At 51.7% G+C, this 25,279-nt stretch overlaps 2 protein-coding genes across 2 annotated transcripts in view; one reads left to right on the forward strand and one right to left on the reverse strand.

Moving 5' to 3' along the window:
• Positions 1–1,190: 1,190 nt before the first annotated feature.
• The window catches only part of LOC308268624 (leukocyte immunoglobulin-like receptor subfamily A member 5), a gene marked incomplete at both ends in the record, with an annotated part of 464,412 nt that continues 440,323 nt past the window's right edge, over positions 1,191–25,279 (forward strand). Inside the window, 4 exons of the mRNA XM_080703733.1 lie at positions 1,191–1,224; positions 1,376–1,411; positions 1,577–1,867; positions 2,010–2,312. Coding sequence (XP_080559859.1) covers positions 1,191–1,224; positions 1,376–1,411; positions 1,577–1,867; positions 2,010–2,312 — 664 coding nt within the window. The remainder of the gene's footprint in view (positions 1,225–1,375; positions 1,412–1,576; positions 1,868–2,009; positions 2,313–25,279) is intronic.
• Positions 10,590–14,633, reverse strand: LOC308267884 (leukocyte immunoglobulin-like receptor subfamily A member 5; the record flags this gene model as incomplete). The annotated part of the gene is made up of 5 exons (XM_080702838.1): positions 10,590–10,726; positions 13,505–13,810; positions 13,955–14,245; positions 14,407–14,442; positions 14,600–14,633. 5 exons carry the CDS (start codon positions 14,631–14,633, stop codon positions 10,590–10,592), a joined length of 804 nt encoding a protein of 267 aa, XP_080558964.1.

Here is a 25,279-nt window from a genome sequence, read left to right on the forward strand (position 1 = left end):
CAGGGAGAGGAGGCAGGATCCTTGTTAAGTAAAGAAACAGGAAGCCCATACAGAGGACTGTTCAACAGAAGAAACCCACACTCAGAGCCAGGACAAGACCAAGTTTCCATCCTACCTCCCTGCACCTGTGCCTGTGCTCACCCAGGACACAGAGTCAAGCAGGTTTTCCATGATCCTGCAAGCCTCATATCTCAGCCTCCCAACTACTGGGTGTACAGTACTTGGGACCTTCAGTGGACACACACATTGTCCAACACCTTGAGCCTCTCACATTCCAAACCCATGTTTACCCTGGTCTAGAAATTAACTATAGCTGAACCTCCCCATGTCTTAGGAACCACAACTCTGAGGACGGATGTGCAGGACAGCAACCTTCAAATGAGGAAGCTGAGGCTTGGAGAATAGATGCTGATGCTGAAGACAAGGTGGGCAGGAAATGAGGGGCTAACATTAAATACAAAATAGCCTCACCGCAATCAGGGCAGCCCTGCCCAAAGAAACAGGATTAGTGTGAGGCCAGAATGGCTCAGAAGTCTGTTCTCAGGGAGTGGGGCAGGATCCTTGTTAAGTAAAGAAACAGGAAGCCTACACAGGGGACTGTTCAGCAGAGGATACACACACACTCAGAGCCAGGACGAAAGCCAAGTTTCCATCCTACCTCCCCGCACCAGTGCCTGTGCTCACCCAGGACGGAGCTCCAGGTGAGATTTACATCAGTGCTCAGTGTCTCTGCTGCTCTGCGTCCACCTGCAGCAGGAGCCTGCATCTTCCCCACAGTATCTCCAGGGCGGGGCTGATGACTGGCCATGGCGGGGACCCCACAGCACTGTGCAGATGGATGGGCTGGAGGAGGGGAGGGGACCATGGGAGACTCTGAGAGGAAGAACCAGGTGTATTTTTCACTCTATCTTGGTCCTCAGTGAGGACAGACAAGGCAGAGAGAGGATGGGGTGGGAGGAACCACGTTCCCTCTGAAGGGGCTGCAGAGAGGTTGAGCCTATCAGAGTCTCCACCCTGGGGGAATGAGTGGTTTCTGGGGAGCAGTTCCCCTTCCTGTGGGGCTGCTGAAGTGACAACCGCGTGAGTAGCAGGACCCAGCCTCCAAGTGGCCACAATCCATGTGTCTGTCCTTCTGGGCAGACACTGTGAGCTGCTCCATCTGAACACCGAGACCACTGGAAAGGGACGCCATGGCTCCAACCTTCATGTACCTGCTCTGCCTCGGTGAGACCTGGGGAGGACAGGGGACACCCTGTTCTGGGGGCCCCCACTCCACAGCCAGGACCTGGTCTGGCAGGGCACCAGGATTCGTGGTTCTGGGTCTGGGAGCTGCCCAGACCCCATGGCAAATCTCTCACAGAGAATTCTCTTCCAGGGCTGAGTCTGGGCCCCAGAACCCCAGTGCAGGCAGGTGAGTGTGTCCCAGTGTCCCAGATTAATGCTCCTCACTGGAAACAAGGGTCTACTGTGGGCAGTGCGGTGATGGGCTGATGCTGGGGAGGCCTGGAGGGTCCTGGGCTGAGAGCTGGGGTCTGAGGGGGAAGGTGCTGGGACCCAGCCTCTGATCTCCTTGCAGGGACCCTCCCCAAGCCCAGGCTCTGGGCTGAGCCAAGTTCTGTGATCAGCCATGGGCAGCAAGTGACCATCTGGTGTGAGGGGACTCTGGGGGCCCTGGAGTACCACCTGTATAGAGAAGGAAACATACAGCCCCCGGGGCGACATATCCCGACTCCACTGGAGCCTAGAAACAAGGCCAAGTTCTCCATCTCGTCCATGACAGAGCACTATGCAGGGCGATATCACTGTTACTATCACAGCCCTGCTGGGTGGTCACAGCACAGTGACCCCCTAGAGCTGGTGGTGACAGGTGAGAGGACACTTGGGGACCCCAGCCCCAGGCTCTGCCCTCAGGGAGTGGTCTGCTCTCAGGGTGTTCCCTCTCACAGCCAGCCCTGGGGTTAATGTGGGAGTTGAGAGCCCATTTAACTCACTGCCTCCTCCTCTCCTAGGAGCCTACGGCAAACCCTGGCTCTCAGCCCTGCCCAGCCCTGTGGTGGCCGCAGGAGGGAACGTGACCCTGCAGTGTGGCTCCTGGATCAGATATGACAGGTTCATTCTGATTGAAGGAGAAGAGCACAAGCTGTCCTGGATCCAGGAATCACAGCAAGAACCCATTGGTCAGGTCCAGGTCCTGTTCCCAGTGGGCCCTGTGTCCCCCGGCCACAGGCAGACATTCAGGTGCTACGGCTATTATGGCAACAAATCGCAGGTGTGGTCGCACCCTAGTGACCCCCTGGAGCTCCAGGTCTCAGGTAAGGAAACCCTGTTTTTGCCTCCCACAATCCTGGCACCAAGCAGGGTGTGGGCGGCTGCTCCCCAGAACAGCCCCAGGTGAGAGGAAGGATGGGAGCCTGGGCTCTGAGCCAGACCCAGGTGTGAGAGACAGAGTCCCGCAGGCAGCAGGGGAGGGGTAGGGGTTGGAGGAAGCAGCCCTGAGCCCTGGCTCCTCTGCCCTCCAGGGGTGTCCAGGGAGCCCTCCCTCCTGACCCCGCAGGGCCCTGTCCTGGCCCCTGGAGAGAACCTCACCCTGCAGTGTCCCTCTGACCTCAGCTATGACTGATTCACTCTGTCCAAGGTGGGGGAACACGACCTCCCCTAGTGCCCTGGCCAGCAGCCTCAGGCTCGGCTCTTGCAGGGCGACTTCCCCTGGGCCTGGTGAGTGGCTCCCACAGGGACCAGTACAGATACTATGGTGGACATCTCTCCTCCTTGATCATGGAAAAAGTCCCCAGCGGGTGCAGCCAGAGATGCAGATTCTCAGGCCTTTTTGGGGTTGTCCCAAAAGGGGGCAATCAAAAGGATAGGGTTTCCGGGAGGGAGAGACAGATGAGCAGGGAGGAGAGAGTCAGAGAAAACAGAGACAGACAGAGGCACCGAGGGTCCTCAGAGACAGGCCCCTGGGAGGACTCAGCTGAGAACCAGGTGGGGCCCTCGCTCTCCTCCTCCCTAGGACAGCTCCCTGTTTCACAGTGTCCCTGAGAGAGAACGTGGCCCTGTTTTTCCAGTCTTAGAGCTCAAGGGGCACTTTCTACTGTCCAGGGAGGGGGCAGCCCATACCCCCTGCATCTGGATCAGAGTCCTGAGCTCAATAGCACCAGGCAGAATTCTCCATGGGAGCTGTGACCTCAGCCCTTGGGGCACCCACAGGTGCCATGGTTCTCAGCCCCCCTCACACCTGCTGCCATGGCCCAGTGCAACCTGGACCTCGTGGTCTCAGGTGAGGGACCCTTGATTTTGTTTCTCTGAGTCCAGAGAGTCACGGGTCCTTGCCCCCAGCAGAGCTCTGGCTAGGATTGGAGTGAGGGTTCCCTAGGGAACCTCAGCCAGAGAAGGATTCTTCCTGTGAGGGGCAGGATCAGCAGAGTCCCCCCAGATAAGTGCACTCCACCCCATCATTGGAATGAAGAACAGGCCAGGTGGGCAGCAGGAAGGTCACCGGGAGGCCGCAGGGCAGAGGCAGGAGAGTGAGCAGGGACAGGGGCCCCAGGGCAGCTCTGGAGGATGAAGGAGGCTGAAGTCAGACTTCCTGGGTTCATCCCCAGCCCTGCTGCTTCCTGCTGTGGACCCGGGGCAGGAGACCCCTTGTCTGAGCCTCAGTTTCCTGGTCTGTAACTGGGTGGGTGGCATCCCTTGCTGTACACCTGTGGGGCAGGAGGTGAGGAAGGTGGACCCAGCCCAGGCCCTGCACACACAGGCGCTCACTTAAGCAGCTCCATTTCTCATCCACGTGTCACTCCTGCCCAAGGCCTGGGAAGGCATCTGAACCTCCTGATTGGGGTCTCCGCGGCCTTCCTCCTGCTGCTTGGCCTTGGCCTCCTCCTTCTCCTCCTCCGCTGGAGACACCGCCGCCAGGGCACAGGCAGGAAGGCGGGTGAGTAGGCCGAGGGTGATGCGGGCCTCAGGAGGGGGTGGCCGAGGGTGGGCTCAGGGCACAGCCCAGGGAAAGCAGGCAGGTGGGCGCAGGTCAGCTTAGGTCAGCTCAGAAACACGTGTGCAGAATCCTAGATCCAAAATCCGAACACACTCCATCACTGTGTCCTAGGGCTTCCAGGTGATTTTAAGCCTTTCCATCTAGCCTGTCTTCAGTCCCTTCCTCCCCTGCAGGGTCTGTGGGGTGGGCGGGTGCGAAGCCCAGGCTGAGGCTCTGTCTGTCTCACACAGCACAGGGACAGGCTGACTCCCACCATCCTGCAGGGGCCGCGGAGCCAGCACCTGAGACCAGCAGCCTACACAAGAGGTGATTCTCTCCCGAGGACCCAGACCCCCTCCAGCCTGCCGTGCCTCCCGGCCACCTGACACCCCTTGTCTCCCCAGCTCCAGCCCAGCTGCTACAGCCCAGGAGGAGCACCCCTGTGAGGAGTACCCCTGTGAGAGGGCGAGGGGCCTGGGTCGGGGGTGGCCGGGCCTGGGAGGGGCTGAGGGGATGGACCCCCTCACTGTGCACCTGGGACCTTGGCGCCCCTGCCTGGCTCTGTGTCCCCATGTGGGACAGTGCAGGGACCTGCGGGGCTGAGAAACCCCAGGGGCTCTGGCCAGGAGACCCCCGTGTTCTGTCCCCACAGATGCTGCTGTGAAGAGCAGGCGGCCTGAGGACAGGGTGGAGCTGGACAGTCAGGTGAGCACCTCCGGGTCCCTTGTGCCCTCAGCCTCTGGCTTGCTGGCAACTGCTCTCTCTCAGGGTCTCAGGAGACTCATGAGGAATGAGCCACCGCGCAGTCCCCAGGCTCCCTGCACTCGCCCCTCCAGGGTGCACTGGAGCCCCCTCTTGCAGACACAGCAGGGAGCAGGGCTCCCCCTCCCTGAGCTGCCTCGAGGGGGGCAAACAGGACATCAGTGGAGTGTCAGGAGTGACAAGCGCTGCTGAGGACAGAGAGCAGAGAGAGGGATGGATGTGTGGGCTTGGGGGCTCTGATGAGGTGAGCTCAGCACTAGGCTGGAGGACAGGGCCACACGCGTGGCTCATGGACCAGCACCCGCAGCTGAGGACACGCAGGTGCCAAGGTCCTGAGGCAGCAACACACTCCTCAGGAAGATGGAGCCTACGACAGGGCTCAGAGTGTGGGGAGGGGAGGCTGGGGCTGCAGGAGGAGGCGACTTACTCCAACCTCAGTCTTTAAAGGATCACCTGGCCACCATGTGGGAAAGTGGCTGGAGGAGTTGCAGGTGGAATGGAGGGGCTCTGTCTCTGTCTCAGTGTCTCTCGCTGCAGAGCCCAGGTCATGGAGACCCCCAGGGGCGAAGGATGCCCAGGGGAGCTCTAAACCCTGGAAGGTGGGGTCTCCTCACCCCACCCACTCATAGGAATTCCTGGATGCAAAGAACACAGGACAGGCAGATGATCAGGTTCCCTGTTCCCAGCCCCCAGGCTTCCCCAGTGCCCAGCACAGCCTTCCCTCTCACTGTCACTCCAGGTGGCTGCACCTGAAGATGCCCAGGAAGTGATCTACGCCCAGGTGTGCAGCAGGGCACTCAGACGAGGGACACCCGCGCCTCCCACTTCGCAGGAACGGGAGCCCCCAGCCGAGCCCAGTGTGTACGCTGCCCTGGCCTCTCGCCATGACCTGTCCTGAAAGACACGAACCAATGACCCTCAGCTGGCTACGATACCTGACAGAGACACCCAGAGGTTCCACAAACTTCTGGGACTCAATGCCCCTATATTTTGAAAATAAAGTTAGAGATCTCTCAATAATCAGTCAATTTAATAAGAAACAAACAGAAGAGAGAGCCTGTTTTCAACTGAATCATAAGGCCCAGTGTGGTGGTGCACACTTGTAATCTCAGTACTTGGGAGGCTGAGACTGGAGGAGCGCAGGTTCATGGCCAGTCTCAGCAACTTATTGAGGACCTCCATTACTTAGTGATTTCCTGGTTTTATTTATTTATTTATTTTTTGTGATACCTGAGATGAAACCCTTTTATCTCCTGGCTACACTCCCAGACCTATTTTATATTTTTATTTGGAAACAGGGTCTCTTAAGCCAGCCAGGCTGGCTTCGAACCTGCGTAATTCCCCTGTCTCCGCCTCCCAAGCGTGGGGATTACAAGCGTGCGCCACCACACCCGGCATGAGATCCTGTTTTAAAATAAAAAATAAAATAGTGCTGGGATTGTAGCACAATCAACAGTGTGCATGCAAGCGTGCATGCACGTGCACACACACACACACACACACACACACACACACACACACATACACACACAAATGAATGATAAATTGGGCATGATGGCTCATGCCTGTACTTCCAAATCTTGGAAGGCTGACACAGGAGGATCGCAGGGTTGAGGAAAGCCTTGGAAATGGAGCCGGACTCTCAGCAACTAGTGAAAACCTGTTTCTAAACAAAAAAAAATTTTTTTTTGGTGGTACTGGGGTTCCTGGAAGTCCTTCTACCTCTGGGCTACACTCCCAGACCTATTTTATACTTTTTTTTTTTTTTCTATTTGGAAACAGGGTCTCTTAAGCCAGCACGGCTGGCTTTGAACCTGCGCCATCCTCCTGTCTCCGCCTCCCAAGCGCGGGGATTACAAGCCCAGCCTAAAACAAAAATTTTAAACAAGGGCTGGGGGCGTAGTTGGTGGTAGAATGTCTCTAGGCTCAATTAAGTTACCACTAATAAATAAATAGTATTATGATGATGATATTATACATCAAAGAAAATAAGATAATTAAGAAAGAGGAATGATTTTTTTAAAAACATATTTAAAAAAATCAGTGATCTCAGGTGGATGTGGTGGCAGAGGCCTGTAATCCCATTACTTGCTGAATGGCTGAGACAGAGGGATGGCCAGTTTGAGGCCAGCCTCAGCAATGAAGCAGGAGTTTTGGCAACCTAGTGAGACCCTGTCACCAAACAATAAATGAAAAAGGGATGGGAGTGTAGCTCAGAGGTAGGATGTCCCTGGGTTCAATCCCTGGCACCCTCCTCCTTATAAAAACAAAGCAGGAATGATTAGAAAAGACATTTTAAAACCGGTGAACTTGCCAGACATTGTGGTGAACACCTATAATCCCAGGACTTGGGAGGCTGAGACAGGAGGATCACAGGTTCGCTGACAGGCTCAGCAACTTAGTGAGACCCTGTTAAAATAAAATAAATAGTAAATTATGTTAAAATAAAATAAAAAGTAAATTATGGCTGGTCGTGTAGCATAGAGGTAGAAAGGCGTAGGTCTATCCCAGCACCCTGCCCCCCCAAAAAAAATAGGAAAAAAAATCAGTGAACTTAGCTGGGTGTGGTAGCAGTTACTTGGGAGGCTGAGACAGGAGGATTGCAGGTCCAAGGCCAGCCTCAGCAACTTGATAAGACCTGTTTAAAATAAAAAAATAAAAAGGGCTCAGAGTATAATTTGTAAGTTTAGTGCCCCTGATTTCAATCTGCAGCACCACTAAATAAATAAATAAATGAGTAAATAAATCATTGAACTACTTGGAAGCTGAAACAAGAGGATCACAGATTCAGGACCAGCCGCAACAACTTAGCAAGACTCAGCAACCTAATAAGTCTATTTCAAAATAAAAATAAGCTGGATTTTATTTAAAAATAAAAATACAGAGCCGGGCGTGGTGGCGCATGCTTGTAATCCTCACGCTTGGGAGGCAAAGACAGGAGGATCGCACAGGTTCGAAGCCAGCCTTGCTGGCTTAAGAGACCCTGTTTCCAAATAAAAAATATAAAATAGGTCTGGGAGTGTAGCCCAGAGGTAGAAGGGTTTCATCCCCAGTAACACACACACACACAAATAAAGATACAGATAAGAAAATAAATAAAATAAAATAAAATAAAAAGGCCTGGGGGCAGAGCTTAGAGGTAGAACGCCCCTGGGTTTGATACAAACACACACACACATACACACACACATCAGTATACTAAGATATGGTAACAAGAACTTAATGAAAAGCAAATTATTTCAAAAGAAGGTTAACAAAAAAAAAGAATAATAAGATTAACTATAAGGAAAAATAGAACTTGGTCCACATTCCAATATGAGGAAGAAGGGCACAGGCAACTGGGTGCAGACATATGTTGCTTACTTCACCTCAAGTCCTTGGTTTTCTTGCTGGGATTTCTTGGGGCTGTGGAGTGGACCACAGCCTGAGATGGCACCAGCCACCGCATCAGGTCAGTCATGTGCTCAGGCCCTTCGCTCTCGATCTCGTGTTCTGACTATTGGATTTTATTTCACCGTGCTCCCTTTTATGTGTTTTCATTCGTATGTATTTTCACTGCTTTGTTTTTCTTGTCAAGGGGCTGCTTTTTTGTTAGTTGATTTTTGTTTGTTACAGCTACTGATATATGCTGTGCCCCACAGTTGACATTTTTTCCGCCTCTCTACTCTTTTTCTCAGAAATCCTTTTCCAACTTGTGTATACACTGTGACATGTGTCAGTAGTAATATATGGGTGGGACACTACGGTGAAATTCATCAGCTCCAAGTAAGAAAAGATAAATTAGGAAAATTCATTTTGAGCAATTCACCTGCACAAGAATGTATTATGGGGTCTGTGTGATCCCTGCCCTCGAGCCAGTCCCTCAGGTCCTGCAGTAGACAGCCCTTTAACTCTTCATTGTGCACGGGCTGAAGAGCCGCAGCAGTCAGCTCCTGGTCCTCAGAGGTCCTGATCCCAGCACAGAGCGCACTCCTCACAGAGTGGACACAGCCCACCCCGGAGGCCCCAAAGACAGGACATTGGAGGCTCTTTGGGAACCTGGCTGGGCCCTGAGAGGTATGGAGGGAGAGGTTCCAGAACAGAGGGTGAGTCTTGGGTCTCCAAAGGACCCCATGTCTGTGCTGCCAGGGACTCACTGCAGGGATGCTCAGGTTGTCCCATTATCCCCATCCCTCCAACCTGGGAGAGCCCCAGATGTTTGGTGCATAGTACAATATGGAATGTGGAGGACGCACCATGTCTCTCTACATCATCTGGCCAGGAGGAGTCCTGGAGAGACAACCCCAACAGAGGTGACCTGACCCACTGAACCCACTCTCCTATGACTATGTGTGGTCTCAGAGCTTTTCCTGGGCATCTCAGCCTGGGCCCGGCAACCATGAGCTCAGCTTCCCGTCAGCTCCTGCTGGCATCCAGGACTCTGTACCACCATGTCTTCAGGATGGGATTTCCCACCGGGACCCTCACTTACTGTCCCTCCAGCAGTTACTGCACCTTAGGGGAGGTGAATCAGAGGGCACGCTACTTCTTCTCTACATCAGGACACAAGAGCCCAGCACAGTTGCAGTATGAGCAGGATGTGGTGGCCACCATTGCCGTTCACACCTGCTCAGTCCTCTTCCTCCTCAGCCCACTGCTCAGCGACCTGCCCCTCACCCCAGCATGTCTGGCAGGTGGGAGAAACGGTCAGAGGAGACCCTGCACCACACAGCCCAACCAACAAACAGTTCAGCCACACCACTGACCAGCCCCTGTCCTCACTGGGAACTTAATGTTGCTACATCCAGACCCCGCAGAGATGTCTGCATGTGTCACTACTGTTTTGGAGATCTGTGTGGGATTCAGGTCACACTATGCAGCATTCCTGTGCCATATGAGCATCCTGATCAATACCCACAAATTGATTCTGTACCCATAAAATAAATGCTCTTTATTCCTCGCTTGTGTTTTCTGCCTGGAAAATTCCAGTATCACAGGAGCGGTATCACACTAGCACTATCACACTAGCAGTATCATACTAGCGGGCTAGTGAAGTTTCTTTGAGTAGACTTCCACACCCCTGTCTTCTAGCTGGTTATTTTGACCTATTGTGCATCCTTACTACTTTCTTCATACTCTCTGTGAGCATGCCCCTTCCCCTCTTTGTTTCCACTCTGGTTACTCTATCCTTCCCATCCCGGAAGGTGCTCGCACATTTTTATTGTTTTAATCTAGGTGAGCGCATTGCTGCTTCCCATCAGCCCTGGGGTGTCCATCCTGAGCACACCAGCCAGCCTCACCTGGGTCATGTGGAAATAGTGGAACATCAAAAATTACATGGCATCCTTCCATGTCTTTGCTGATGGGGTTTAGGTTGGAAATTCTCTCTAAATACTAAATGCTGTCTTCCTTTTAAATAGGGGCATGATCCTACAGTTGTTCTTATAATCTTCAGAGCAGGATTCCCAGCTCACTGCTGGGCTGTCCTATCCACCACCCGTGACTGGTTCCAGAAGATGCCTGCAGCATCTATACAGCGTCACTTCATGAGGAGTGACAGGTCTTAGCGCACCGTTTTGGATTTAGCATCAATAGAATTCATTAGGGAATGCGGCAATTGCAGAAGAGCAGAATGTGCTACATGAAAGTATAAGATTAAAAAAGGGACCAGCCTCAGAATGTCAATAACACTGGATAGGAGGGGTGGAGATACAAAGATATAATAGAGGAAGCATCTATGCAGAAGACTGCTGACATCTTCTCATAGCCAAACCCTGTGACCCCTCAAAATTGCCAGGAGACCGACTTTTCTTCTAGTATCTCCTGGGTCATCAGATTCTTCTCAAGGCTCTAATTGGTGTCCTGTTCTCTCTCTTGTTCACATCCTGGCCCCATCGTGGGTCCTTCTCTGGCTGTACAGAGCCTGAAACAGCAGAATCCCGAGGACCACCAGGACCAAGCCAGCCACGCCCATCCGGATGAGATTCTCCACGGTGTAATCCTGGGGCTGTGGGGCTGCAAATTATGGACACAGAGGTCAGAGGTCAGGGCAGACCCAAATCCCCCAGGATCCCTGCATGTGCACCCAGGGCACCTGCTCCCTGCACAGGACTTCACTGTGTCCAGCCCATCACTGAGGAGTCTCCCTGGTCCCCTCTCCAGGGTGTGAGCTGCTTGTGATGGGCTGATGGTCTCAGATGCTCCTGAGAACCACAGAATAGGAGTAGGAAGGGTGAAGCGTTGAAGAGACCCGAGCCTTTGCCCTGGCTCCAGATCCCCTGGTCCTGTTCTCATGACATGACTTTCTGCAGATCCTGCAGGAGCCTGTCCCTGCTGTGGCAGCTCCCTCTGTATCCTCAGTGAATCCTCATCCTCTCTGTGCACTCTGATATCAGAACTTGTGTCTAAATCACATTGGAGCCAAGTTTAGTTGAGACCCAAGAGCTCAGAATCAGAGAGAACAATGGTCTCTGAGTCCAGAAACCCGTTTGTTCTGTGTGCTCCCTGCTCAGTCTTGGACAGAGGACCAGGCAAGCTAATTCCCTGAGGATGAATTTCCCAATTCACCAGCTGAGGACCAGATCCAGGGTAAGGTTTAGTCCTCAGGGGTCCCATTACCAGTATGCTAGGAGGAAGAAAAGAGGAAAAGCCACTGGAGGAGACTACTGGGGCCCCAATCACAACTTCAGGTGCCTTTATTATCCTTGTGAACCAGTGATGATTTGAATGAGGAATGAAGGTGTCCAGTGAGTGCCTACTGCATGCCAAGCTCATGTTCTGCTGTGCACTCATCTTGCCTACCCACAAAACAGTGGCCATGGCACTGTCGCCCCACTTTCCCAGCTTACAGATGAGTAGACTGGGGCTCAGAGAGGGGTAATCGCTAACCCCTGGGTCCCAGCAGGAAGGAATGGAGATGGGGACTGAACTTGGAGAATCTTAGCCTTTTGTCTCTCCTTCCAAGCTGAGCTGTGAGCTGCAAGGAATGATCCTGAGCACCCCAATCTAGAACCTGTGCCCCCTCCTCTATGCAACATCCGCATCACTGTGTAGAGGGTCAGACCCACTGCATAATAAGCCCTGGAGGCTTCCTGAGGGGACCTCTCTTCTAGGATATATGACCCAAGGTGGACCAGAACTGATAGGTCTGAACCAGACCTCTTATCTATACCTGGAGAAACTGAAGCCCAGAGGGAAGAAGCTTATCCAAGTTGGCATCTGCACAGGGGGCTACAGCCCCATCACTCAGCCCTGTCCCTAGCCCACCACCCACCAGAGTCCCTTACTTACCACTCAGGGCCCCTGCCTCTATGGGGGTGAGTGTTGGGTCCTTAGGCCTTACTGGGATGAGATGGGGAGGTGAGGGCTGGGCTCCCTGATGGCCAGGTCTATTTGCTACTACTCCCCCACCTGGGCCCCAACATCTCCCTCTGCCTGGACCACACCTTTTGCAGCCCATCTCTGAGCCCCCAGGACCCTGGGGTCTCTGCCAACATTTCTGCCTGAATGCCAGGCCTGTGGACACAAGTCCAGTTGAAATTATTAACTAGGACTCAAATGGACTGAGTGTGTGTCCAGGCAGCCTGAGAACACAGATGACCCTTGACAGAGGCCTCTGAGTCTCACTGAGTGTTGGGTGAGATCTGTGGCCCAGAAGACCCTGGCAATGAGGACCAGAGGAAGATGAGGGGCTGGACCACCCCAGGAACCCTGTGTCTGCTCACTCTCCTGTACTTGCCCTGTGGCCTGCCCACGACCCTCCTGCTGCCCCACAAACCCCTTCTCTATTCCAGTGATGGGGAGGGGTACAAATATCTGGGTGGAACCCACTGATCTCCCCTCTTAGGCAGAAACCCCTCTGACAGAGCCTCCTCAGTGGCTCTCAGTCCTATCCCTACCAGAGCTGATCTGGGGACAGGGACAGAGTGATGCTCTGAGCTCATGGAGAATGGGGTCAGTAGATCCTCACCTAAGGCCAAAAACTCCAGGGGGCACTGGACCATAACAGGAGATGGGGGAAAGTTTTGGGAACCAGGGTCCCTGTAGGTCCCCCAAGGGCTGAGGTCACAGCTCCCATGGAGAATTCTGCCTGGTGCTGCTGAGCTCAGGACTCAGATGTGTGTTGCGGGGAGTGGGCTGCCCCCTCCCGGGAAAGAGGGAAAGAATATATCAGGGTTTGATACTGGTACAACAGGGTCATGTTCTCTCCTGGGGGCACTGTGAAGGGGGCGTGGCCTCCATCTCCTAGAGAGAAGAGAAAGGGGTGAGGGCCGCACATCTGCTTCTGAACTGAGATGTCACCACTACCTTTCCCTGAGGACCCTCAGTGTCCCTGTCTGTCTCTGTTTTATCTGATTCTGTCTTACTTTGTAACTCTGTCTCTCCTTCCATGCGACCCCCCTCACCCTGGCCTTCCCCTCCTGGGGCTCCCCTAGAGGGGCCTGTCAGGGTCCCTGGTTGCACCCAAAAGGCTCACTGGGGGCCGAACACTTGAGGACGTGTTCTTGAACACTTGAATACTTGAACACGTGTTCAAGGTAGCATTGGTACAGTCCCCCATAAGAGCTGCACAACGGGGCCCAGGGGAAGTCAGCCTGCAAGAGCCCAGCCTGGGGCTGCTGGCCAGGGTGCTGGGAGAGGTCACATCTTCGCTCCCTGGAGAGAGTGAATCTATCATAGCTGAGGTCAGAGGGACACTGCAGAATGTGGTTCTCTCCAGGGGTCAGGACAGGGCCCTGCCTTTACCCTGCTTGGTGCCCAGGATTGTGTGAGGCAAAGAGAGGGTTTCCTTACCTGAGATCAGAAGCTCCAGGGCATCGCTGGGGTCTGACCACACCTGGGGTTTATTGCCATAATAGCCGTAGCATCTGAACATTTTCTGCCTGTGGCTGGGAGTCACAGGGCCCACAGAGAACAGGGCCTGGACCTGACCATTGGGATGTGGCTGTGAGTCCTGGATCCAGGACAGCTTGTGTTCTCCTCCCCCAACAAGAATGAACCTGTCATATCTGATCCAGGAGCCACACTGCAGAGTCACGTTTCCCCCTGAGGCCACCACAGGGCTGGGCAGGGCTGAGAGGCTGGGTTTGCCGTAGGCTCCTAGGAGAGGAGGAAGCAGTGAGTTAAATGGGCTCATACTTCACAAGTTATTCTTCAGGGCTGGCTGTGAGAGGGGACACCCTGAGAGCAGACCCCCTCCTTGAAGGCAGAGCCTGGGTCTGGGGTCCCCAAGTGTCCTCTCACCTGTCACCATCAGCTCCAAGGGGTCACTGTGCTGTGACCACCCAGCAGGGCTGTGATAGTAACAGTGATATCGCCCTGCATAGTGCTCTGTCATGGACGAGATGGAGAACTTGGCCTTGTTTCTAGGCTCCAATGGAGTCAGGATTTGTCGCCCCCAGGGCTGTATGTTTCCTTCTCTATACAGGTGGTACTCCAGGGCCCCCAGAGTCCCCTCACACCAGATGGTCACTTGCTGCCCACAGCTGATCACAGAACTTGGCTCAGCCCAGAGCCTGGGCTTGGGGAGGGTCCCTGCAAGGAGATCAGAGGCTGGGTCCCAGCACCTTCCCCCTCAGACCCCAGCTCTCAGCCCAGGACCCTCCAGGCCTCCCCAGCATCAGCCCATCACCCCACTGCCCACAGTAGCCCCTTGTTTCCAGTGAGGAGCATTAATCTGGGACACTGGGACTCACCTGCCTGCACTGGGGTCCTGGGACCCAGACTCAGCCCTGGAAGAGAATTCCCTGTGAGAGGTTTGCCATGATGTCTGAACAGCTCCTGTTTTCCCCAGAACCATGGATCCTGGGGTGTCCTGCTGGACTAGGTCTTAGCTGTGGGGTGGGGCCCCTCCAGAACAGGGTGTCCCCTGTCCTCCTCAGGTCTCACCAAGGCAGAGCAGGTACATGAAGTTTGGAGCCATGGCGTCCCTTCCCAATGGTCTCGGTGTTCAGATGGAGCAGCTCACAGTGTCTGCCCGGAAGGACAGACACATGGATTGTGGCCACTTGGAGGCTGGGTCCTGCTACTCACGCGGTTGTCACTTCAGCAGCCCCACAGGAAGGGGAACTGCTCCCCAGAAACCACTCATTCCCCCAGGGTGGAGACTCTGATAGGCTCAACCTCTCTGCAGCCCCTTCAGAGGGAACGTGGTTCCTCCCACCCCATCTTCTCTCTGCCTTGTCTGTCCTCACTGAGGACCAAGATAGAGTGGGAAATACACCTGGTTCTTCCTCTCAGAGTCTCCCATGGTCCCCTCCCCTCCTCCAGCCCATCCATCTGCACAGTGCTGTGGGGTCCCTGCCATGGCCAGTCATCAGCCCCGCCCTGGAGATACTGTGGGGAAGATGCAGGCTCCTGCTGCAGGTGGACGCAGAGCAGCAGAGACGCTGAGCACTGATGTAAATCTCACCTGGAGCTCCGTCCTGGGTGAGCACAGGCACTGGTGCGGGGAGGTAGGATGGAAACTTGGCTTTCGTCCTGGCTCTGAGTGTGTGTGTATCCTCTGCTGAACAGTCCCCTGTGTAGGCTTCCTGTTTCTTTACTTAACAAGGATCCTGCCCCACTCCCTGAGAACAGACTTCTGAGCCATTCTGGCCTAACACTAATCCTGTTTCTTTGGGCAGGGCTGCCCTGATTGCGGTGAGGCTATTTTGTATTTAATGTTAGCCCCTCATTTCCTGCCCACCTTGTCTTCAGCATCAGCATCTATTCTCCAAGCCTCAGCTTCCTCATTTGAAGGTTGCTGTCCTGCACATCCGTCCTCGGAGTTGTGGTTCCTAAGACATGGGGAGGTTCAGCTATAGTTAATTTCTAGACCAGGGTAAACATGGGTTTGGAATGTGAGAGGCTCAAGGTGTTGGACAATGTGTGTGTCCACTGAAGGTCCCAAGTACTGTACACCCAGTAGTTGGGAGGCTGAGATATGAGGCTTGCAGGATCATGGAAAACCTGCTTGACTCTGTGAGATCCCCTTTCAAAATAAAATAAGCTGGACATGATGGTGCACACCTGTAATCCCAGTAGTTGGGAGGCTAAGACAGGAGAATCACAGGTTTGAGGTCACCCTCAGCAACTTAGTGAGGCCCTCTGCTACTTAGTGAGACCCTGTTTCAACATAAAAAAAAAAAAAAATAAGAGTCGGGTGCGGTGGCACACGCTTGTAATCCCAGCATTTGGGAGGCTGAGACAGAAGTGTCACGGTTCACAGATGGCCTCAGCTACTTAGTGAGGCCTTTGGCAACTCAGTGAGACTCTGTTTTAAAATAAAGAATAAAAAATGGGATGGGAGTGTAGCTCTGAGGTAGAATGCTCCTGGGTTCCATCCTCAGTACCACAAAATAAAATAATAAAATAAAATAGGACTGGGAGTGTAGCTCAATACTAGAATGCCCCTGGATTCAGTGCCCAGTAACACACATACACATACACACACACTTTTTGTTCTTAACATTTAGAAATAGTTCAAATGTCTGAAATCTATATCATCATGGTCATGAGCAGAAGAAAAAGGAAAGTCCCTGGAGAAAGATTGGCCTCAAGGAACAGAGGTCCAAGCTGAGGCCCCTGCAATCTTGGATCTTCCAGGGGTCTCAGAGGAGGAGTTTCCGGAACCTCCTGGACATGAGGTCAGGTGTCCAGGATGGGCAAGAAGCTGTGCTCCCCTCCTCTGTGTTTGCAGGATACAATATCATATTATGTTTGTCCATATGTTTATCTTTGTGTGTGTGTGTGTGTGTGTGTGTGTGTGTGTGTGTGTGTGTGTGTTACCCGGGATTGAACCCAGGGGCATTCTACATTCAAGCTACACCCCCAGCCATTTTTATTATCTTTGTTTTTGAAACAGATTCTTGCTCGGTTGCTGAGATTCTTTGTTGCTACTTTGTTGCAGCTGGCCTCAAATCTGTGATCTTCCTGTCTCTCCCACCCACTTTTTGCGATGCCTGATATGCATCACTATGTCTGGTTTACCATTATAGTTGTTTGTCACTTTGTTATGCTGCTATTTTTTATTTTTACAGGTCTGAAGATGGACCAGGGGGCTGAGGTCTGGTAGGAACGTGCACTGGACCATTTCAGCTCACTGCCTGGGCCCAGGCTCAGTGCTGAGGCTTCACCCTGTTTGAAACACAGATTCCCCGCAGCATTGTCTGCAAGGATGTCACCTGCTGTGGGATGGCGAGGTGACACACATAGCTGTGAGCAGATGCCAGGTGTGGAGGAGCAGATGCCACAGGGCAGGGGCAGCTGCAGCAGCCCTGTCAGGTCTGACTCCCAGGAAGCCCTGGGAGAACTGCTGTCTGCAAGACCAGGTGCAGACCCCCAGCTAGGGTGGACCACAGACAGTGTATTGGGGAAAGACAAGCAATTAGAAATGAATCTGGCATAGCCAGGTGTGGTGAGACACACCTGTACTTAAGAGGTTGAGACAGGAAGAGTGCATGTTTGAGGTCAGCCTCAGCAACTGAGCAAGACCCTCAACAACTTCCCAGGCCTCCAAAGTACTGGGATTATAGGCATGCATCAATGCAATAGTCAGGGATGTGTGTGTGTGTGTGTGTGTGTGTGTGTGTGTGTGCGCGCGCGCGCGCATGCAAATATTTATTTATTTATTTATTTATTTATTTATTTATTTATTTATTTATTTTCCTGGTCCAGGGATGGAACCCAAGAGTGTTCTACTTCTGAGCTACACCCCCATCCTATTTTTTATTCTTTATTTTGAAACAGGGTCTCGCTGAATTGCAAAGGGCCTCACTAAGTAGTAGCTGAGGCTGGCCTTGAACCACAATCCTCCTGTCTCAGCCTCCCAAATGCTGGGATTACAAGCATTTATTTTTGTATTCCTATTCCTTGTGCACTACTACGCCCTTCACTAAATATGTGTTTTAGAGTCAAAGAATATAGAGAAAAGTGGGAATAAGTTTTTAAGAAAAAATTTTGAGAGTGCATACAAAGTTTCTGGTTTCATCCAGTTTTTGCATAGATTTCCTCTTCCCCCAATCCTCAGGTTCCTCTGAGCTCCAGATTATGATCCTGTGTAGATGGGATGTGAGAACTCAGTACACACCCCAGTGGTTCTCCTCAGAGTGACGATTCTTAGGTACAAGCCTCTACATTCACTGTAGTGGGAGGTGACTTTGGCTCCCAATCCAGCCAGCACCCTGACCCCAAGCTTTCCAGGTTCTTGACACATGAGTGCACTCCTGCTAAAAATATACCCCAACTGCAGGCCACTTGGATTCAGAAATGTGTGGAGAAGGCTGTTTCTTCCTTCCTCAAATTCAGCCTGGCCCTTTTTCCAGCGGCCACAGCAGGACCATGAATTCCCAGTGTGGGTGGAAGCCCATGCGCTGTCCCCTTCACTTCCTTTCTCACACCCCCAGAACCTCATCTGGCGTGGAGGCTGGGAGTTACAATTGTTGAGGGCTTGTGAGGAAAGTGACCCAGCCATGTTGTAGAGGAGATTCAGCTTCAGCCTCCATATCTGGATGCCCTGCCCATGTGGAAATGGGTCACCATCCCTCCTCACCTTCCCTCTTCCCTTAACACCATGATCTTAGCTACTGCCTGCGGTCCCAGCACAGGTCAGCTCTGACACTCCCTTTGCCTGGACATTCTTGGCACAGAAGTCCAGAACCTATTGGCCTTTGGAAAATGCCAACAGGATCCTGCCTTTGAGAAATGAGAAGCTAGAGTCCTAGAAGTAGACGGATTTTGCAAATATTCCCAGTGTCTGAGGCTACTCAACATCAGAGAGTAACTCTTAGCGAATCCCTCAAGTACCTGAGACACTCTCCTGCCTCTTCCTCTTCCAGTTGGTGGCCACATTACATGGGGTTTCGAGGGTGAATTTTTTTTCTTTTCTTTTTCCCCTTTTTCTTTCCTCCTCCTCCTCCTCCTCCTCCTCCTCCTCCTCCTCCTCCTCCTCCTCCTCCTCCTCCTTTGGTGGTACTGGGGTTCCTGGGAACCTTTCCACCTCCAGTTTATACTGCAAGACCTATTTTATATTTTTATTTGGAAACAGGGTCTCATAAACCAGCAAGGCTGGCTTCGAACCTGCGCGATCCTCCTGTGTCTGCCTCCCAAATGTGGGGATTACACGCGTGCGCCACCATGTCTGCTCCAGGGTGAATTTTAGACTTGAGAGGTCAGCACCATGGACAGAGCTGTGGCTGCTGCTGCTCCTCCCCCTAGCTGGGCCTCCTCCTCTTCCCACAGGTCCACCAAATTGAGGACTCCACAGGCAACGCTGGCTTTAGTGCTCCTGAAACCTGAGCCCCTCCCCCCCTGTACCTCCCACCCACCTTCTCTGCCAACACTCCATTCTGGAGACATTCCAGGTGGAGAGGGATAACCCAAAAGCTCAGCCAAGACTGAATGGAGACTGTGACTCCTCAGGCTCCAAGACTCTGACTATAGGCACTGTGTGTGTCCTCGCAGGCAAGACTGCCACCTGTGTGGGGGACAGAAGAAGGCTGTGGACAGTGGCCGCCTCTTCCTCTTCCCTCAGCTCAGTCCCTTTGGTCAGAGCCTGACCTCCTGTCCTCTGCGGTCTCCTCCCTCCACTCCCAGCACTGCCGGTTCCCTTGGGTGTGCACTGGAATGGGAAGGCAGGTCCCCTCCTTCTGGTGTGGAGGGAAGGTATTTGGTATCACTGTCACCATGGGTCCAGCTGGGCTCTGGGAGGCTCTGGAGTTGTTCTCACCTGTGCAGGCTCTCACCTCTGTTTCTCCTGAGTGGCGTTCCTTCCATCACTCTCTCTGTTCCACGAGGCTAGGACAGGTGCTGGGTGTTGGGGTCTGCTCGAATGGCCTGACAGAACTTCTGATGAATTAACTACATGTAGCGCCAAGCGCCTTGACGTCTGCACAACTGCCTGACAGAACTTCCGATGAATCAGCTACAGGTAGTGTCAAGCGCAGGTCTGCAGAACCACCTGAACTTCCGATGAATGAATCTGCAACATGTAGCGCTGAGTGGATATGGAGGGCGTAACTACTCTCCTTGCCCCTGCTAGCCCAATTTGGTAATGTTGAGCCTTATTGGGTTGCCTGAGGGGGGGAAAAAAAAAACGAGATCCTGCTTGACACGTCTCCTGGCTCGTGTGGTTCTGTTCAGGCCATCGGCACTCAACCTTCCCTCTCAGCCCCACACCTGACGGGCTGGACCCGTCAGCTGGGGACACCAGCGCTTTCCCAGGGCTGCGCTCACAGGTCAGACATGTGCTGCTGTCATCCTGCAGTTGAGCCAGCTGTCTGCTCGAGACACCTGCACAGGTCATGGGAGCTCCAGAGGCCACCCTGGTGGACAGTCAATATGCCTGCTCTCCGGCAGTGGAGGCCCATGAGTGAGGCATGCCTAGTGACTTGTGGGTGAGTTTCTTGGTGGTGCATGGGGTCTGGTCTTGCTCCCAGCCTCTTCCAAATACTCAGCCAAGATGATCACCTTATACTTGGGGTGGCTGGAGAGAAGTGGCTTCTTGGGCACTGTGCCCATGGGTTAGGGAATCTGGCATGCTCAAACAGCGTCTCAATTCCCCTGCAGGGGAAACCCCGGGTGAAGGGCCTCTGGTGCTCTGGGCTGAGCCACCATGGCGAGAGTGATGTGGGTACAGTGGACTGCTCCTCTTACCCCTCCATGAGTATTCTTGGACTCCTTTTGATCTAGCGGTGTGTGGGAATTGTCTCTGGGGCTCCCACAACAGTCCTCCCTTTGTTGGGTGCTTGGTATAGTGGATGCTCCTGCAGTGGGCCATGGCAGAAAGCTCCTCATCAGCCCCTTTCTCTCACTACCAATTGTGGTTTTTGAGGCATTTCCTGGGATAATGCAGACATTGCTTTCTCTTCAGAGATACCATTCCCCATCTGGACAGGTGCATATTGCCTGCTAGGACTCAAGAGGGCTGATCAGGTAATGGGGATCAACTCTGGAGAAAAACAAATGGGGCCTTGAGTCTCAGAAGTTAGGCAGGCTGAGCTGGGCGTGGTAGCACAAGCTTGTAATCCCAGTATTTAGGAGGCTGAGACAGGAGGATCGCAGTTTGTGGCCAGCCTCAGCTACTTAGTGAGGCCCTTTGCAACTCAGTGAGACCCTGTTTCAAAATAAAGGAAAAACATAGGGCAGGGGGTGTAAGCTCGGAGGTAGAATGCTCCTGGGTTCCATTCCCAAGACTGCAAAACAAAACAAAACAAAACAAAACAAAACAAGAAAGAAGTTCAGACAGGCTATGGACTTCCCTCCTCATTAACAGCCAAAACACAGGGACTCAGAGACAGCAAAGAGTCGGGAAGAACATGGCAGCTTCCCACAGCCCCGTGTCTGACCTTCTAACTGTATATTGCCCATTAGCTGAATTGTAAATCACTGGAAATTTCTCCATTCCTTTGTGCAGGGGTTTATGTTGAGAAGGCTTCCCTAAACAATAAATGTTGTTACTTGGGTGTGGTAAGACATGCCTGTAATTCCAGTTCTTGGGAGGTGGAGAAAGGAGGATCACAGATTGGAGGCCAGCTTCACAATTTTACGAGGCCCTCAACAATGTAGTAAGGCCTTGTTGCAAAATAAAAAATGAAGAAGGGCTGAAGGTGTAGTATGAGGCATACTTGTTATCCCAGTACTTGAGAGGTTGAGACAGGAGGATCGCAGGTTCACAGCCAGCCTCAGCTACTTAGTGAGGCACTCCATAACTTAGTGAGACTCTGTTTCAAAAAATAAAGAATTAAAAATAGGGCTGGGGGTATAGCTTGAAGGTAGAATGTCCCTGGGTTCAATCCCCAGTACCGCAAAAATATATAAGTAATTAAGTAAGTAAATAAATAAATTAATTAATTAATAAATATGTTTTCAGCTGGGTGTGGTGAGTCATGCCTGTAATCCCAATCCTTGGGAGGCTGAGACAAGAGGACCACAGGTTGAAGGCCAGCTTCACAATATAATGAGGCCCTTCACAATGTAGTGAGAGCTTGTTTGAAAATAAAAATTGAAAAAAGGCTGGAGGTGTGGTATGCAGGTAGAATGCCCCTGACTTCCAGCCCCAGTACCCCCCATTCCTTTATACAAATATCATCTCCCTTGAGGAAGGCCTCCCAAACTAGGAATCTAGGAGCTACCCATCTTCTTCCTCTTTTTCCTTTTTTTTTTCTTCCGGTACTGGGGATGGAACCCAGGGGCATTCTACCTCTGAGTGACAACACCAGCCCTATTTTCTATTCTTTATTTTGAAACACGGTCTCACTGAGTTGTACAGAGCTTAAGTATTAGCTGAGGCTGTTCTCGAACCGATATTCTCCTGTCTCAGCCTCCCAAATGCTGGAATTACAAGCGTGCGCCACCACGCCCAGCCATCTTCTTCCTTTCTAACAAGGAAATTTAAATAATTATCGGCACCCAGCTCCATACAGGTTTGGCTTGATTTTGAAATTCCAGAGTTTTTTTCTGTCAGCATGGTTTGATTCATGTAGGATAGAGCCAGCTAGCGATCCTGGGCACTTTTACTGCTCTGGGAGTAGAGAAGTGAACACCTTCCAAGAGGGAATTAACTAGCACCCTTGAGATCCATCTGATGGAGTCTTAATAGTGAGATGGTACCTGGCTTGTTTTGTCTTCTACTTCTTGTCATAGGCAACTATTGCCTGTAGGAATTGACACAGAGAAGCTACACATTGGTTAGGTCAGGTTTTTCTGTATCAGGCGTGTATCAGCCATGTTAAGAATGGCTCATCATATCATGTTTTGAAGGGGCTGGGCCTAAGACAAGCCTTTGGACCAACTCAGAGCCTGGAAAGAGGTATGGGGGAAGCTCTAGCCAGAGTAGTAAGTTCCTTGACAGAGTTTGCCTAAAGTACATTTTCTTTTCATTTTTGCAGTACTGGAGATGGAACCCAGGGGCATTCTATCCCTGAGGTACACCCCAACCCCTATTTTTTATTCTTTATTTTAAAACAGAGTTGCAAAGGGCTTCACTAAGTAGTAGCTGAGGCTGTCTGAGAACCATGATCCTCCATTCTTAGCCTCCCAAATGCTGGGATTACAAGCGTGCATTACCATGCATGGCCCTAAAGTACATTTTAAAGTCTGATTCGCTGTGTTAACCTGATGGGAAGTCCGAGTTCTCTAAGAAGAAGAGAGCAAGTATTTAATTCACAGCCTCTTATTCGCATGCTGAGGTGACTTGACGAATAAAGGTAGGTTGGGTATCATTCTGGGCACCCTCTGCCAGTGCAGGTAGGGAGGCACAGGCCCAGAGCTGGAAAGCACAGAGCCCTGCACTTACATGGAACCCATTTACAGTGATACCCGCCACCCTGAGACCTGAGCACAAGGTGGTGAGAGGCAAGAGAGGGGTGCAGACACTCAAAAAGTGGGTCCAAAAACTGACAATAGGTTGCTGATTAAACGAGAGATATTGGAACATTCCCCAGAACCTATTACAGTGAACAGATATTAAACGGCTGAAAGTATCTCTGCGGAGGTCAAGTGGGCCTGTTAAGTATAAATTTTTGCAGAATTATTTTTCTTTCACTTTTGTTAGTTTTTTTTTTTGGTTGGTTTTGTTATTGATTTGCTGTAATTATTGTTGGTTGGTTGTTTTATTTTGTTATTTTCTACATGTTTGTTAGCTCCTTCTTTCATCCCTTTTACAAACCTCTCTTTATCCTATCTACTCTTTTCTCTTAAAACCTTTTTTTCTCTTTCTGTATCTTCTTGTTTTATATTCAGACTATTTCATATCTCTATACCCAAATGCTCTATACTGATTATAAGAATCCTACTATATATTAACTATCTCTCATCTCAACCAGATACTACCTTTGTGTGTGTGTGTGTGTGTGTGTGTGTGTGTGTGTGTGTGTGGTACTGAGGATAGAACCCAGGGACATTCTACTTCTGAGCTACACCCTCAGCCCTATTTTTTATTTTTTATTTTGAAACAGGGTCTCACTGAGTTGCAAAGGGCCTCACTAAGTAGCTGAGGCTGGCCTCAAACCTGGATCCTCTTGTCTCAGCCTCCCAAATTCTGGGATTACAAGCATGTGCCACCATGCTCGGCTCAGATACTATCTTATTATACTTAGGCTCTTACTCAACTTGATCATATTCTCTACCTTATGCCTGTACCCATCACCCAGCTCCTCCTCTCTCACCTAACTCTCACCATTGAAAACAATACTACTTCCCCGTGTGTGAACCTGTTGTCACCTCTAAATTGCTCTGGCTAAGATTGGATCAGAGAGGTGATCCACAGGAAAGGACAACCAGGATATAGAGATAAACTAATCTCAGCCAATAGAAGGAAATGCTCAACAGACCACACATCAAGGTTTAAAAAATACATAGGTCACAACCCCTGGCCAACCTAACCAAAAGAAAGAGAAATCAACTCAGATCATTAAAATCAGAATTGAAAAAGGAGACAGCACCACAGACAGTGGGGAAACTCAAAGGATTATCAGAAACTGTTTTGAAAATTTATACTCCAATAGACTGGAAAACATGGAAGAAATCGGTAAATTTCTAAGCACAAATAACCTACCTAAATTGAACCCAGAGGACATAGCAAGCCTAAACCAACCAATAGTGAGGAGATAGAAAGGAAATAGGCAGATAGGGAAAAGGCCTTGGTAGAAAAAAGTTAATTTCCTGAGTTTCCTGAGGGGCGACAAATGCCTGAAACTCCAAAGGCTCAGAGATAAGAAGGACCAGAGCTTCACAAAGCCATCCTGAGTTTCCTAATCAACAAACCTACCAAGCAAGTCTGGCATTCCTGAAAGGAGACCCTTCAAAGGACTTGCAAATGCCCTATGCAAATTCTCCTTGGAATCCCAAAAGTCACCCTAACCAAAAGCTGACTTGCAAGCGGTCAGCCAAGGCCAGTCAGATGGCAAAAGGGGGGACTTTCCCGCTCGGGACCCCCTCCCCTTTTGGGGAGCTGTTCTCTCTCTCACAGGTCGTGTTGGCCCTGAGAGAAGGCAGAGTGCATCTGAGGGCACGTGGCTCAGGTGACTCTCGAGTAGTGACCTGAAGGCCTCTGCTGGACATCATGGCTGGCCAGGCCCCTAGGGGTGACCTGCACCTCTTTTCTGGCAGATCACATGGACTCTGGGAGAAAGTAGTTTGCAACTGATGGGTACTTGGCTCGGGCGACACTCGGGTAGTGACCCTGAAGGCAGCTACTGGACCCCGGAGTTCCGACCGCCCCTATGGGGTGTTCGGCCACTTTTCTCTATTCCCTTCTGGCAGATCGCGTGGACTCCGGAAGAAAGCAGCCTGCACCTGAAGGCAATTCGGCTTGGGCTACTATCAAGTATTGTCCTGAAGGCAGCTGCTGGACCCAGAGTTCCAGCCCCTTTGGGGTGTTCAGCCACCCTTGCCCCATTCCCTGCTGCTTCCAATAAACCTTTTACTCCCCTTCCTGAGGTCTGCGGGTGTCATTCTTCGCTCACCATAGACAAGAATTCGCTGGGTTTTCTCTCAAGAAACCCCCGTTTCAATAGCAAGCAAAGAAATAAAAACAGCAATAAAAATTCTGCTATCAAAGAAAAGCTCAGGCCCAGAAAAGCCCAGGTC

Source organism: Muscardinus avellanarius (assembly GCF_963383645.1).
Source record: "Muscardinus avellanarius genome assembly, chromosome: 10".
Taxonomy (NCBI): domain Eukaryota; kingdom Metazoa; phylum Chordata; class Mammalia; order Rodentia; family Gliridae; genus Muscardinus; species Muscardinus avellanarius.